Raw genomic sequence first — 17,500 nt, 5'->3', positions numbered from 1 at the left:
GTGTGCGTTAATTATATTTTCTTGTGCCTTCTGTTTTTTCGTTTTAATTAGGTCAATAGCGTTTTGTTTGTTTTTTGAGCTAAATCAGTTACGTTTTGCCTGCCTCCATTCGTCAGTATATATGTGTGTATATATATATATATATATATATATATATATATATATATATATATATATACATATATATATATATACATACATACATACATATATATATGTATATATGATTTTTGTCATATACACCATGACATGTTTTTTATATCCACAAACGTTAAGCCACAAATATCGTTTAATACTCAGTTCACTATACATCGGGAATAACTCACACCCAAAGGGAATTATAATTGACAAGTGTTTCGTTACCACTGGAATTCGATCAGCTGCCTGATTCAGAACAACGGTACACAGAGAATTTTGACCACTGAGTCATCAAGTGAGGTATAATTTGATATCGACTGTGCTGTACAATTGCCTGTCAAATTCAGGTTATACTTCGAATCGATATCAATTCATCTGCACCATGATACCTGGTGTGGCTAATTATGACTATATATGCATGTATATGTACTGTATATGTGTGTATATATATGTATATATTATGTATATATAATACATATACTGTATATATATCTGAAGGTGAAGTCGGCCTAAGAGGACCGAACCTTGCTGAGTGTTGAAGTGCTCAGCTCACATCATAGGTCCTTGATAGTTCTTGCCTAACGCCCACCAGTCTAAAGGAAAGTGTTGTAGGGCTAGCAACCTCACCCGAAAAGACTTTCTGAAAAACCGGAAGGCTATGCCCATTTGGCTCAACTCTTCCGAAGAGGAAAACATAAGGTGAACATAAATACTTATGTATTTGTAATATGTACATTGATCTCCAAACTTCTCGATTTTTCACACTTTTTAGAATGCTGGTCACTATGAAGCTTAAGATCCAACTGATGAAAGAAATGAATAGTGGCGCCTCGTGGCAGGATTTTAACCTGCATCTGACGTGCCAGAGTTTAGTTTACATTAACCACTGACCACACAAGTAAATATGGCAAAAAGTGACCTGGAGAGTACTTTTTTTCAGTACAAATTTAAGAGAACGGCCTATATATATATATATATATATATATATATATATATATATATATATATATATATATATATATATATATATATATATATATATATATATGAGGTTATGTTGGTCAGTAGACGTCTGGAAGATAGGCCATGGAATATTAATATGGTTTGTGGATGAGTGTGAGTGGTTGCTTCATGTTAGTATTTAGGGGTAAACGGGCGGGATGATGGTAGAATGCAAAGTAGTCGAGTCCTAAAATAGGTGAAGCATGGTAGGTAATTGTCTTAAATTGTTTATGGACGCCAACGTGGAATGTATTTGATATAAGATATATATATATATATATATATATATATATATATATATATATATATATATATATTATATATATATATATATATATATATATATATATATATGTATATGTGTGTGTGTGTGTGTATACATACATACATACATACATACATACACACATCACAATGAGCCAATACGCCTTTTTCCGGTGATTGGCATGAACGTTATATATCTTTGATTTTCATATAAGTGAATTAGAAGAGGTTACGAGAGCTATTCGTATTTCCATTGTTTTGGGCCACTATAATCAACTAACTACCAGGCACGTAAGTCATTACATATGTCAGAAGAGGCACACTTGGATTTCTCATATAACATTCTGCATACCACTTGCAGTCTTATCTTTGGTGGTATGCGTCCGCATACATTGGTGGTATGTGTCCGCATACGTCTTTATGTATGTGCGTGTGTATAGAAATATGTGTATTTAAAATATTTTTCTCTTTAAAGAATAATATTAATGATACTAATAGTAATAATGATAGAATCCGTATGATCATCCCTGAGGAAAAGGTGAATTACATCATAGTGTCCCTCTGGAAAAGAAATAAATTGGGTTGGGCGCCACTCGCCCTAGCGTTGAAGTCTTGCCGTAGAAATTGGTTTTGACTGATAGCATTGTGTTATTGAGTTACGGACTTGATGGTGTTGTAGTCGAAACCAAGAGTTCTTTATTACTTCTTTTGATTTAATGTTTCCAGTTTAATTTGTTAAAAATTTATGTTTAATATTTTTATATTTTGGTTTTGTCAAGGTGTAATTTATTTGCTTGTGTCGGTCTCCTTCTTACGTCGTGTTCTCTCTCTGATGACTGCTTATAAATGAGTATTTGTTTGGAATATTCGTGAAATTGCAGAAGAAACAATTTCAGAAAAAAATCAGAAATTGTGTGTGAGTGGTTATTAATATTTTCTAAAACCTAGACAGAATATCTGCCCTTCTGATAGAACTAAGCAAGAGTATTCTCACAGAAACCAGGCTCACTACAAGTGGATGAGATACTATGCTTTAGAATTTCATCTGCAGATTCCTCGACGACAAGAAAATCGAAAATATTATTAAAGGAAAAGCAAAGATATAGGTAACTTTCTTAATGTCATGCATTATTCTGAAGAGAGATTATGAAATGAGTCTGAGCATACTTATAATACGTGATAAGATTTCTTTTAAATATTTAAAAGAAACCAGTGAAAGAAATTGACAATGCACTCATTTGTGTGCAAATATAAAGTCTGTGATGTTGTTTTAAAGTTCGGTTTAACAGTTGATATAGAGTCTGTATTGTTGTACTGAAATGTTCCTGTGATAATATGATTTTATGTTAATGTACGTAATGTGTCGAAGTGTTGTAATAAAACACTTGCTGACAAAAAAAAAAAAAAAGAGAGCGTGTAGATACTGAAGACTTCCGGTAACATAAGCAATCCATTCCCAGAAGGCTCCCCATTATCAGACGTTACTTTCATATTACTTACAAAATTTAATCACGTTTTGCTAGTCTCTAAGCCTTCTTTTCGTAAAATCATCATAAAATTCATACAAAGTCTTTTGCTTAATCCTACTAAATCCTAGTAACAAAAAGACAAACAAGCCTAATGAAAAACCCACCTTCCTTGGCAGAAGTTAAATTCTTTCGAAAGGTTTATACTCTTCTAAAAGCTTGTATTGTTTGGTAAATTATGTATATTCAGTTGGCTTGAAGAAGTAGAGTATTTTAGATATGATCATTGCAATTCCTTCCGTGTGGCCTTGCACAGTCATTTGTTTGTTACCAGCTGGGTATGGGAAAAAACCAATGTGTTTGGAGATATTAGAATGTATGCATGTAACCCTTTGTATAAGTGTTACACATCTATTTTGTGTACAGTACATATATGTTTAGGCAATCTATGTTTTCGTAATGTATAATACCTTGGATGTGTCGAGCAGTAAATATTATTTATATAATCTTTTCATAACGAATACCTTTTCATTGCAACGTGACCGTGGAAATCCTCCAAGCGACCTTTCTTTAGTTTCAGATAGATTAGTATGATTCGTGGACGTGTGATCCTGTATACACGCGTCCCTTAAGGGATGTCATAGAAACTAGGGGAAAGAAGACGGCAGTGCGAGGACTCAGGGTTGCCTCCCTTTCACACACACACACTCTCTCTCTCTCTCTCTCTCTCTCTCTCTCTCTCTCTCTCTCTCTCTCTCCCATTTTGTAGAACATTGGACGGCGATAATACCACTTTTCGGTTAGAAATATTTTGGGCGTCAGAAACTGGATCAATAGCATCTTTTTCACTTTGACGTCTAGTTTAAGGGTTCTCCTAGATGAGAAGTATATTCATCTTTTGTCTCCGCCGTTTGTACATGTACGTCATGTCTCCAGATATGTTTGTTTGTTTGCAGAAATAGGGTAATGCTGTGTGGATTTCTGAGACATATTTACAAAATGTGAGCATCGTGACTGACTAGTTCTTAATGAATTAGATTTGGGAGAGATCTAGGTTTAGGTAAGTGAACTTTTGGAGCTAGGGTGGTTTGCTCTGCTTAGTGGAGGTTTGCGGCGCAAGATCTTAACGCTCCTGTTTTCTTTTGTCCTTACGTTATTCTTCATCATCACCAATTCTAAATATATTTTCCATATTTTACTATACAGTTATCTCTTTTCTCTCTCTCTCTTCATTTTCATCTGAGATTCTAGTTTGTTTTTGTCCCTTTTTGTGCAGTAAACAAGATGTAATTCATGCGATGTTCTCAATCTACGGAACTGAAGATTAGATTACGCTTGATAGCGACTGTTTCGCGTTATCTGTTTCTTCATCATAGGGAATACAATTTCCTGTCCAGTGATTCACATTCGAAGAAATTCTGTGGGATTTTTTATTTTTCGATTATCGATTTTTTTTTTTTATTTATTTATTTATTTTTATTTTTTTTGGTAATATGAAAAACGGATATTCAGGATTCCTCTGGTATAATTTCGATATGGGCAACTTTTGATGTTGGTGCTTATTTTGCACATGCTTATTGAAAAGAAAAGATAACATAATATAGTTACGGTTTGTGAATGAACGTTAAATTTTGTTATTGACATAATATCCATTTCTATTTGGGCATTTTAATCAGAGAATGAGACTTAGTTTGCTGTTTTGGCAATTTGCAATAACAGATAACACTTCAAAAATTATAATAAAGTTTACTGTTTGGACAATTTGACATAACAGATAACACTTCAAAAATTATAATCACTTCTAAAATTTGAATTTATTGAGCCCTAATGTAATACCTACTAACATTTTACTGTATTAGTAATAGTTATGGAATTATATTCTAATGAGAGGTAATCTATTCCGTAGAATGGAGAAAAGTATTTGCCTCTTCTTTCAATGAGGCACAACACTTGTGATGTCTAGATTTCACTCGAAGTGACGATACTTGATGAATTTCTATCGATGTCTTATTTTCCATCCTTCTAGCGAGAAACCAGATTAACATTCATTTCATGCTAAATGTACTTGCTGGTGATACTTCTTGGCAACATTTCACATTGCGTTGGTAATATGCATAGAATACATTCATTCAGTAATTGCAGATGAAAATCTCAACTTATTAACGTACACTGATCACATTTTGCTTCTATTTGTGTATAACTATTTGCCTTTCCCCCTCCTCACCGATACTAGGAATTTTTGCCCATACCCTTTATGTCTTTGATTATCATTTTAACCTCTGGCATCATAACGATCCTCTGTTGATTGCCTGATTATCATGTTAACCTCTGGCATCATAATGATCCTCTGTTGATTGCCTGATTATCATTTCAACCTCTGGCATCATAACGATCCTCTGTTGATTGCCTGATTATCATTTTAACCTCTGGCATCATAACGATCCTCTGTTGATTGCCTAACAGGAGCCTCTGCCCGGCGCAAGTTTTTTTTAGATTGACTTGATTAATCCGTTCTATTTGTGTACGTGAGTACCTTATTTATGTGAACCCTTTTGCGTTTACGCGGTGAAACTATCACCAACTTGGAACCTCATAACAAAATCACATAGACACTTTAACATGTCTTCCTTTATTTAAAAAAAAACCGTCAAAGTGCTATAGCCATCAAACAAAATAAGGATTTCACACCTTCAGAGGAATAAACAAACGTGAAACAGACTCTGAGTTTTACCGCGCACTTTCTTATCAGAACTTACTGTTGATTACTGAGGACTGGATGCTGATACCCTATCTTTTATATAAGATGAATAAATGGACATCTTTTATCAAGAAACTTGGAGAATTTAGATTTATGTTTGAGAAAAGAAATGTACGGAAATTATCATAAGGTTAAAATTTCATGTTTTCTAAAAAAAAAGACATTTAATTTTTACAGTTATATACAGAACAAAAATGGAAATAAAGCGAGACAGACACTTTGCATTCTTGTTAATGAATGCAATGGATTTGGTTAGGGAGCATTATGTCAGGAGAGATCAAGTTCATCTTTGTTCACCTCCAGGAGAGATTTATGTGTAGCATGACTGTCGCAGCCTGATCTTTCACTCTTACGATGATCTTGCAAGGCTGCAACATCATAGCAGTAAAAATTAAGAATTCATCAGTGGCTTGAATATATATTATATTTGGCGTTCTCCAACCATGTCGTTGGAGAAACAAGATCTTTGGATTGGACCTCGATGTCAGGCTTGGACAATACCAGGTTCCCAGCCCTGAATGACAACGCTGAAATTTTGTGGTTTCCCTGACAGGCCTTGGCCTTGACGTTTCCAGCATCTTTTGGGCATAGCAAGGGTGGTGATGGCATCTCTTCAAAGATTGATATGAGTCTTAAAGATGTCCGTCGCTTCCAAGGCGTCTCAAGAAAACGAATAGTCTTTTCACATCACGAAAAAAGGCAAAGGATTATGAGTGAAGGCTTCTGCTTATGGAAATTAGATTAGGGAGCTAAACAAAGGAACACAGGGAGTTATTCCAAAGAATGCAGGATGACCTGTGGACTCGTGTGTTTGTCAAAATTAATAAACACATACACATATATATATATGTACTGTATATTATGTGTGTATATATACAGTATATATATTATATATGTGTGTGTATATGTTACAGGGAACGTGAGAAATCAGGGATTTCACAAAATCCATAGGGGGATATGTGAAATGACCAATTCGCTTAGGAACATTTGATCCCCAAGGGATAGTACTTAACACGGCGAAACAGTGATTCTTCTACACTGATTCGCCATGTTTAGTACTAGCCCCTTGGGGGTCAAATGTGTTTCGCTGTTTTTAATACCAGCCCCTGGGGGATCAAATGTCCCTAAGTGCATTTGATCCCCAAGGGGCTAGTACTAAACATGGCGAAATACATATGATCTCTAAGGGGTAGTACTAAACATGGCGAAACAGTGTAGATGAATCAATGTTTCACCGTGTTCAGTACTAGCCCTTGGGGATCAAATGTTCCTTAGCGAATTGATCATTTCACATATACCCTAGGGATTCCGTGAAATCTCTGGATTTCACATATTCCTTGTAACATTTTTATAACATTGGACCTGTTAAGGTGTTTTGTGAACTATATGTATTTATCGACAGTCCTTATGTGCAAGATGAAAACGTTGGGTCATATTTTCATCTACCATTCATGTGTCTTGGTCGAGTGTTGTACCAAAATAATTAGGTGTGCTACATGGCTCCCTGTTCATTTTAGAAATGTGAGGTAGGTTTCTCAGGACAAATATCTTGATAAGGAAACGTTGTTCAAACCAGTAATGATCTGTAGCTGTGTAAAGGAGATAAGAAGAAACTAGTTTTGCATATGAAGATAACAAAAAGCTCTATGCAAATGTTGTGGTTGTAGCGTTTGAAGTTGTGGGTAAAAATTTAGTTTCTAAGTGTCGAAAGGATATGTAAGCATTCATTGATAGATGTGTATTTTTAAAATTTAACTTCCCTATACTATTCACAGTCTAATTTGTAAAGGCAAGTACTGTTTATTATTATTATTATATCATTATTATTATTATATTTTGATGAATATGCAAACACTGAAGAGGAAAAAATATAATCTCCATGAACTTTATAGTAAGTTTCCATAGAAGACAGTGACGCATTGTGATTCGCAGTAGTACTGGAGCTTGCGAGCTTTGGAAAGAAATGTTAAATGAATCAAAGGTGGTTTGGAGATTGTTCCACTGTTTTGTGGAAAAGCTGATGAAAGGCCTCTGTTATTGGCATGTTTTCCTTCATGACATTTCAGCAGAATTTGGATGCCTTCGTTCTGCCAAGCTATTAGTGCAAGGTTCTTAAGTGGATAGCCGAAGCTCCAGGCTGAAATGTAGCTAAGTAGATATGACAAAAATATGAAATATTCCGACTGTGATCTAAATCATATCAAAAAGAAAATCAACACTTGGGTTCGTGATAGCGACTCAAGGAGGATGCTAAATTGCAGACTAAGCGGAACATTACGAACAAACCCCATTTTTTAGACAGGATGTGTTAGTATTTTGAAAAACCAGAAACGGAGGTCATCTTCTCAGTATCAGGAAATAGTAAGATCCATGGAAAGCGGTTCATAACGTAAGAGAGCGATTAACCAAAACTGCTGTACATAGAATACTGATCCGGTCCAGCTATATGTTTATACTTCAGAAGATTTCACATATTCCTAACATGAAGTTGGCTGATTTACATGGATGTTATGTTTGTAGCGATTTTCTTTTATGATTCCATTTTTTCCACAACGCATAGTCTCAAATTTGCTCGATAAATAGTCATGGTGTCAATTGTGGTGTAGAGCAAAAGGATACTTCGATACACAAGCTTCAGACTTCACACCAACTTTGATACTGGTAATTTAAGGGTAGTATACCTTTCACCTTCATATCTTGTGAATAATGTTTGCTGGGGGAAGAATGTCGAAGGTTGCAGAATGTCGGGTAGGTCTACCGGTGTTTTAACATTTAGCTCCACATTCCCCGGTGACAGCTAAGATTGACGTGACGACATTTGAATGAGTTTCCGTTGTGAGTGTGCGTATGTCAGGGTAAGAGAAAGAGAAATGTTTAGAGATAAGAGACTTAGTTTATTATTAATGGTCAAAATATCACTCCTTGAAAAGAACAGAAAAAGATTGCGACCGTCAAAGCAAATTACAAGTACCGAATCTTGCTTTGGACCACAAAACTCCTCTGTCTGTCTACCCAATCATCTATCTGTTTTTGTGCTTCTCGTATCTTTTATGGTCTTAGTTTTATCTTTGCAGAAATATTTATATATTATACATATAGTTGATATATATATATATATATATATATATATATATATATATATATATATATATATATATATATATATATATATATATAGAGAGAGAGAGTGATTAAATGATTTCTATGGTAGAAGCATCATATGTACACACATCATATATACACACACAAAGGTGCTGGTTTTGTGTAGAAGTGGGTTCAAAAAGGGCTTTGTTGTAACTCCTCAGCAGCTAAATACCGTCATGAATGGAAATAAGTATGTGCAAATTTGAGGTAAAAGAAACGTGTGAAGTGGCAGATATTTGCAGACCTTACACTGCTGAATGGGAACAGAGAAGAGAAACTGCTGAAATAAGTGAAAGAATGTGAAGATGTATGCAAAGGAGATGCTGAGAGTGATTGCAACAAAGTATGTGAGAGAAAACTGAAACCAGGAAGATGGAACATTAATTTAAATATAGATGGCGGAAGATTTGAAGTGGCTGACTCTTAAAGGTGTATTGGCACAGATAAAATGGATGATAGATGACGGTTAGTTGAGAGATAATAGTAAAATTAGCGAAGAGGCGAGTGACAGAATCGTTGAAAAAAAGTAGCATTGTGTGTGCAAACCTGGAGAGAGATTTGAAGAGTAAATAGAAGCCGAGGTCCAATTATATGAACGGATTGTTGAGCCAACTCTACAATATGGATGAAGAGCGAGAAGACCTAGAAAGTGATGGGTAGGTAGTAGAAGATATATTGGAAAGAAGGAAATCACCATCTAAGAGGCGAGAGAGTTCGTATAAAACCGAGGTAAATAGCTCTGTGTGTGTACGGGGTTTGGCGTACTGCTGATGTATTTTATGATGTTTATGACACGAATTGTCTGGAATTTTTCTGCACAGGGGTCATCCACAAGTCAGTAGTTAAAATAATTAAAGTTTTAGTGTGGTAGGGGTAGATCTTTAGAACTATCCTTTAGGGGAAATGTTTTGCTGATGTATTTTATGATGTTTTTTCCTGTAATACGAATTGTCTGGAATTATTTAAACGTTGAAACCATATATTTCACCCCCTATGTTCACTGGGAATATGGACAGGTCCAATGGTATATATAAAAACAAGTCAGTAGTTAAAATAAGAAGGAGGAGATTGACCAAATTCCCTAGTGGTTTTTGATTCAGTCTGCTTTGATGGATCTGGGTCGCGTTTCTGGGTCAGCTATTAGACTTTAATGAACTATCCCTTTAGGGGAAATCTTTCTTTGTAACAGCTATCTGAAAACCAACCCGCCCCACTGTATGACATGCCTTGTATATGGTTTCAATTTTAAATAGTGTTTTTATATATTATTTTGATAGATATATATATATATATATATATATATATATATATATATATATATATATATATATGTATTGATTGTTGTATGTATGGTCATTATTTATATGCTTATTTTCCGTATCCCTATTAGTTTACGGATTATATTAATTTTCTCTGTTTCAGTGTGTAATTGAACTAAGACATTATATGCACAGGAATTATAAAGTGTACGAGTGTAGATTGTCAAGGTGTATTAGTCATACCGACACAAAAGATCAAAAGTGACCGCATGTGTTAATAGGAATAAGCGGGACAAGGGAAGTCCGATGACCCATAACCAAAAGCATGTTTCGTGGATTATTTGTTAGGTTCTCTGGCATTTTGTTAGTCTGAATTTTTTAAAGTTTGTTTTGTCGCTAAAACTGCCTCACTTTATTTTCATTAGAAAATTCTTGATTTTTATTTGCAAACTATTGTTTTGAGCAATTTAACAAAGTAATATTTTGATTGCTCTATCCAGTTTAAAATATGTTATTTGTAATAAAGAAAAATAAAAATACATTCTCTTGTAGCTAGCGAAAATCGTCTTTTGGAACATTCATAAGGTAATATACGAGAATCCAAACTTGTGTCCCATTGTGAGGCTATAATAGAAAGTCATCATAAGATTACCTAGCCTAGGAAGTCCTTCCACTTTATTAAATTCACTATATCTTAATAATATTACTTTTTGGCTGACTGAGGTGATGAGGACATGGTAGAAGGAACTTAATATGAATGACATCTTGCTAAAAATAGAAGCTAAGAATGGAATGAAACTATATTTTGAGCCGGATGGGTTTCGTTATTGAAAGATTCCGTACCTTTTCAGTAGTCCACTTCCGGATAACACGACACGGATGGAAAGTGTGAGTGTGTGTGTGTATGTATGTATGTATGTATGTATATAAATATGTATACACACATATATATATACACATACATACTGTACATACTTATAAACATACATAGTTTTTCATTGGAGGGGTGGGTAGAGCTCTCGGCTAGCACGCTGTTGGCCCAGCGTTCGACTCTCCGACCGGCCAGTGAAGAATAAGAGGAACTTATTTCTGGTGATAGAAATTCATTTCTCGTCATAATGTGGTTCGGATTCCACAATAAGCAGTAGGCCCCGTTGCTAGGTAACCAGTTGGTTCTTAGCCACGTAAAATAAATCTAATCCTTCAGGCCAGCCCTAGGAGAGCTGTTAACCAACTCAGTTGTCTGGTGGTTAAACTAAGATAACTTATGTACATACATACACGCACACACATGTTAGTATGTATATATATATATATATATATATATATATATATATATATATATATATATATATATATATATATATATATATTTTTTTTTTTTTTTTTTCGTAGAGTTGGAATGAATGAAAGAGTTGACTAAGCGCTTTCATGTTATTTCCACACCACCTCAGGGTCAAGTGTGAAAATGACACAAAAGCGCTTGGTCAACTTCATGTTTCATTCCTTCCTCCAGCTCTACGACAACATAAAATATCGTAAGTTTTAGCGATAGATCGTGAATATCTATCTATCTATCTATATATATATATATATATATATATATATATATATATATATATATATATGTATGTATGTATGTATATATATATATATATTGTGTGTGTGAATGTGTAAGTGTGCATGTGTGTGTATGTATACTTTGTCAGGAAAATTTATCCCTTCTTGTTAAGACGCGTTTCAAATAAATAACTAATGCTGTCCTAGAGAGCTGACTTCTTAAAAATGGAGCCTCGCACCTTCGCTAGGGTTGTAAAAAAAAGAAACAGCCCTGTTGGAACAACGACTACAGACCATTTGAAGATTATTGAATTGTAGTTTACTCGTACATAATTACTTCTAAGAGTGATAGTTGCTATTAGAAATGTAAAGTCATTTTGATATAAAATGCAACCTACAATTGTATCTGGAGAGGAAATTTTTAAAGAACGTTTGTAGATAAAGATTAACAATTAATATCGAACTAGATATACATTTTTAGCATTCGTACTTACACAAAGAAGTGGTAGAAGAAGCAGTACCAGCCACAGGGGTGCTCTAAGAAAAGGTAAGTTTTCTCTTTCCAAGTTTTTCCTTTCTTGCTAGTGAAAACATATTTGGCCTTGAAGGCCTGGTCCATCGGCAGGAATATCGGGTAGAAGTTTTCTGGATAGGACGTTGAGGAGGAAACGTTGACGGTGATGGGAGGGGACTCCTTGCCACCCTCATCTCTAGGACGGCGTCGGATTGGCGAAGGATGTCTCTTGTGGTGGGCCCCTCCAATACGGCGGCCCATGTATCGACGGGCTTGACTAAAACGTCCTCCTCCTTCCCCACTCCTCCCTGATTCCACGTCCACATTAGGACCTCTCGGGTTATCCGAGGGAATGTCGGAGAGGCCATTGTCTGCATTCAGATTGGGCTGAAGGGGCAACCAGGTGGGGGTGTCAATGTTATGAGAGTCAAGAACGCGTTTCTCTTCAAGGTCTACTTCGGAATCGAATCTGAGAGCTGTCTCTAAAAGGCGATCATGGGATCCCTCAAGTGATCGCCTGCGTCCCGCAGTTCTGTACGAGAGAGGGGCACGAGTGACGGTGAGGATGATGTCCTCGTTAACTCCAGAGACGCTTGAAAAACCTGAAAAGTTGCTCTCTGTTGTTTCTTGCCTGTCGAAGAACCTCCGTCGTGCTGACACCACCCGGCCATCCAGTACCCCTTCCCCCAGCATGGCCGTCGATGGAAAACTCCACCTGTTTTATTCACCTCTCCGGTCAAGGGATGGTTTCTATTAAAATTTACCTTTGACCTTTCTCTTTTCCAACCGTCTCACCCGCGTTCTCCTTCTCTCGCTCTATCTTTCTATCTAGCTTCACTGTCTCTCGTTATCACTTATCGCACTTATTTTTATTTATTTTATATAAAGTCCAAATAGATGTTACTCATCCGTTGTTTCCAAGCTCCATTCCACAAAAAGAGTATCGAGTGGCCGTCGTCTTCTTCTTCTTCTTCTTCTTCTTCTCTTCTTCTTCTTCTTCTTCTTCTTCTTCTTCTTCTTCTTCTCTTACTATCAGGTGCCTGACATCACCTGAGACTTCTAAGGTCCCCTGAGGGTCAGTTAGCATCAAATGGTCGGGGGGTGACTCTCCCCTCTCAAAATGACCCGGCGGCTTCTCTGTGGCCTCCTCTGTGAGATCGTGTTTGACCTCTTCTGAGCCGCACAGCCGGCACCACTGAGTTGACTTGGCACCCCCTTCGACATTTGTTCTAACCATAGGCTTTGGTTGTGATTCTTATAGGTCATCTTAGTCTAGTCATGGTAATATAGTGTTTTTATATGAGGCAATGCCAATCTGTAAAGAAATTATTTTGCATTTAAGAAAAATGGTACAACATTAAAGAACTATTATTATTTTTTCAGTTATATGTAAGAATTCATAAAGTAATGGTTTTATATTGATTAAAGAACTGTAATTGTCTCTGAAAGCCCGTCAGCAGATATCATTATGAGGTGCGCGCGCACAGACACACACAGACACACACACACACACACACACATATATATATATATATATATATATATAACAATACTAAATCACGTAGACATATCCTGTAAACGTTTATATTCAAACACACCCATCCAAACTGTTCATACTGTACAACAGTGTGCTAACATAAACAATGTTCTGATATGATTTTTTTATCATGCGAATGATTAACTTATTTGCTCAATTCAGTGTGTTTTGCCTTTATATTAAAAATATACTTAAATATAGTTTTGGACATTAAAGATCTTGAGAACGATCAAGTAATCGTTGGTTATGTACCTATGGGTTGTCAAAAGACGTCATACCTCATCGGCTTAATGCTCACGACTTTATTATCATCACCCCTGTTGTGGGGTTGTGCCGTCAGTGCACCTCACGAGGTGCACTGTAGGGTTCCTTGAGGGTTTTTGCAGCGTCTCTTCGGCCCCTAGCTGCAGCCTCTTTCATTCCTTTTACTATACCTCCGTTTTTAATCTCTCCCTTTTCCATCTTATTTTCCACCCTCCCTTAACAGTTGTTTCAATATTATTTTCAGCTCTGGATGACCTCATAGGTCCTAGCGCTTGGCCTTTGGCCTAAATCGTATATTCCGATTATTGTCATCACTAATCTGATTAAGTTTTGGTCTTCTGGGAAAACAATAATGACTAATAGAGTAAAAAAAAGGTGAAGCAATGTTTTAAAAAAAATTAAAAAGGTGTCATTAAGAAAGGAATGGATTTTCTCCCCCTTTATTTAAACAACATTGTGATGCTGTCGCATCGCTTCAGTCTGCATCATCTTCGTCATCGTTATCATCCTATAATGAAGTTATTAAAAGTCGTTGAGTGTAGGAACACAAAATAGTCTACTGCCCCCATTATATTAGAACCCCACATTGATAAAGAAACGCCCGGAGAGAACGGTAAAGAGGTCTGACTCAATGCGACTGAAAAAGGGTTTTGGGTCGGGGACAACTAATGGGTTTTCTGATGGTGGAAGAGGAAGAGAGGTAAATGGGGACTGATAATGTTTTTTCTTTCCTTCTCTTTTTGGGGTTGGGGTGTGCGTTGGGAATGTGGGTGATACGAGATGTAGATATGGCCGCAGGAAGACTGAGATGTTATCAGTAATATGGGTTCAGTCGATGCCTTTATTCACGTAAACGTTGAAAAGGTTTTGTCACAAATCTAGAAGAAAAACAAATTTGGTAACAAAGGTAGATAATGAAACAGATTCATTACAACAAATTTGCGACGCGACCTAAAATGAAGTTCAGGAATAGAAAGAACAGTAAAGAGTAGATGTGAGAGGTGCAGGGTGACTTGTAGGACCGGTATCTGAGAGTATGGTTGGCAGGAATGACAGTCAATGTTAATATACAGGTGCTAACAATGTGGTCTTTCAACCGAGTACCGCTGTTGAATACAGCGCGATACTTGCTTTGATGGCGCGGTTTGTATAACTCTCTCCCACTCCAGGAAAAGATTGAAGACAGCCCCACTATCCCTTTCAGTATTATTGGAACATTGTGCAACAAGAGAAAAGGGAGTTTTTTGCGAACTTGGAGTAGAATGGATTTGTTACTGTCTTTAAAACAACGCAAAAGGTCTTCATTATACTGTATTTACATCTTTGCTTTGTTGTAACGTAAGCTCTTGGAGTTAGATGATCATGAGTTTAAATGGCTTGATATTATACTTAATGCCACTGGAAAAATAATGTTTTGTAGCTCGGACACACATCTCATATCTCGTGAAATATTATACATATAATGCCTTATTGTCCAGATTTCATTAATATATTGGTATGAATGCCCTCAGTGGCGTTCCTGAGGGGGGGGCTGCTTAAAATCGCCCCCCGGGTCCCAAAGTGAGGGGGCCAAAATGCGAAATTTAACCATTGCTGCTATGACAGGACAAGCTAAATCCAGTGGTCCCAAATGGTCAAGGGCCCCATTTATATTTGGGACCTGAGTTTGGGGCCCACTAAAGGGCCCCACTTCCACTTTTTGTGGAAAAAAATGTAACAAAAATGTTATGTAAAAGAAATAGGGCTCTCTCTCCAGGGGCCCCCTTCCAATCGTAGAGCCCATTATAGACCTTCTCATATGGATCGGAGGAGGATGGGTAACGTTGATTGGGGTAAGGGCAGGGCCGATCTAAGGCAATTGATTACTGCTTATAGGAGTCCTAATGATCCTCTGAGGGCCCCCATAATGACCCCATTTGCCCAGATAATACACATTCAAATGATTCAATGAACCTGGCCTTCTGCTTAACCCAGGGAGCCGATGGATTCCTTCTTCAACCAGAGTTACTTTTAAAATCTATGGACGAGAAAACGCTTCAAAAACACAGTGCAGACTTTGCCTCCTTTTATGACGATGTCCAGCCGATCTCCCTGTTCAGTGATTAGATATAATAGATGCGCGTGTAAAGTTTTTCAATAGAGAACTACCAAGGCTACCAGTGGTTATTTTGAAAAAAAAAAAATCAGTAGTTATGGAAAAGGTGTTTGCTCCCAATCTTGCAAACCGCAATCAGAATTTTACTTACTAACAACATCCATTGCTTCTTAGAAAGATCCTTTAAAGCTGAAGCTAGTGGGAGAACTACTGTATTTATGCAGCACGATGAGCTGAAGACAGGCTTAGTAGTTTAGTATTAATGTCAATGGAATCAGAAGTGCTGGATAAAATTGATATGAGTGATATAATAGAGGAGTTTGCTGCCAGGAAGGCACGTCGAAAATTGTAGGACAGTAGGAGCAAGTGAGCAACTTGAAAAGTGTTAAGTGTAGGCCCTACTTACTAACATCAACAAGAATACCAATGCTTTTGTTTTGTTTATAATCTCGGAGCAGTCTGTGGTCCTTCCTCTCCCTTTTCTCCCTTCCAGCAATATTAAATTAACTCCCTAACTTCACTTTACTCTGTTCTACCTTCCCCTTCACGCTGTTCCACTTCCCTTCACTCTATTCTGCCTTCCCTTCACTCTTTTCTACCTCCCTTCACAGCTTCACTATGTTCCACCTCCCATCACTCTGTTCTGCCTTCCCTTCACTTTATTCTACCTCATTTCACTCTGTTCTAACTTCTACCTCCATTTACTCTGTTCTACCTCCCTTCATTCTGTTCTACCTCCCTTTGAACCCTTTCATTCTGTTCTACCTTCTCTTCACTCTATTCTACCTCATTTCACTCTGTTCTAACTTCTACCTCCATTTACTCTGTTCTACCTCCCTTCACTTTGTTCTACCTCTCTTCACTCTGTTCTACCTCCCTTTCTCTATGTTCTACCTTCCCTTCATTCTCTTCTTCCCCTCACTCTGTTCTACTTTCCCTTCATTGTTTTAACTTCTTATCACTCTGTTCTACCGCCCTAAACTTGGTTCTGCCTCCATTCACTCTGTTCTAACTCCTTTCACTCTGATCTACCTCCCTTGACATAATGGAGTCCCTCTCTGCAATATTGATTCATTTAACTCCCTGCACATCAGAGTACATTACTGTTATACTCATTTTTACCATTTATCATTATGTTTAACTGGATTAAGTGGATCTTCAGTTATTCAAAGTACACCTAGTTTTAAGAAATAAAATTTCTGAAATTTGCATTTACAAGTGCTTTTAAAATGATCCTACAATTGCTCATATTTAAAAATTTCCTGGGGGCTTGCTGCAGCCCCCCCTGAACCCCAAGCTGCCTCCCACCCCATTAGAGGGGGCCCAAATGGGACTGTGTCCCCGGACCCCAAAATGTCTAGGAACGCCCCTGAATGACCTGTTCCTTTGCTATTGTATTATTCATGAGAAAGAGACGAGGGATTATGAATTCTGTTTTCATGGGGGACTAAATATGATTGTGTTCTGTATGCACATCTTTCCGTGATGACTTGTGTCAC

At 36.8% G+C, this 17,500-nt stretch overlaps 2 protein-coding genes across 8 annotated transcripts in view; both read right to left on the bottom strand.

Annotated features, from left to right (window-relative positions):
• LOC136835464 (uncharacterized) overlaps nt 1–12,932 on the bottom strand; it is a 29,217-nt gene extending 16,285 nt beyond the window's left edge. The window contains exon 1 of the mRNA XM_067099022.1: nt 12,086–12,932. Coding sequence (XP_066955123.1) covers nt 12,086–12,798 — 713 coding nt within the window. The 5' untranslated portion in view covers nt 12,799–12,932. The remainder of the gene's footprint in view (nt 1–12,085) is intronic.
• Nucleotides 1–17,500, bottom strand: part of LOC136835342 (potassium voltage-gated channel subfamily KQT member 1-like) — a 924,117-nt gene that overhangs the window by 119,366 nt on the left and 787,251 nt on the right. The gene's annotated exons all lie outside the window — the stretch shown is intronic.

This window comes from Macrobrachium rosenbergii, chromosome 55, assembly GCF_040412425.1.
Source record: "Macrobrachium rosenbergii isolate ZJJX-2024 chromosome 55, ASM4041242v1, whole genome shotgun sequence".
NCBI classification, from domain to species: Eukaryota; Metazoa; Arthropoda; class Malacostraca; order Decapoda; family Palaemonidae; genus Macrobrachium; species Macrobrachium rosenbergii.
The sequence above is the reverse complement of the archived record's forward strand: the minus strand, read 5'-3'. Positions and strand labels throughout refer to the sequence as shown.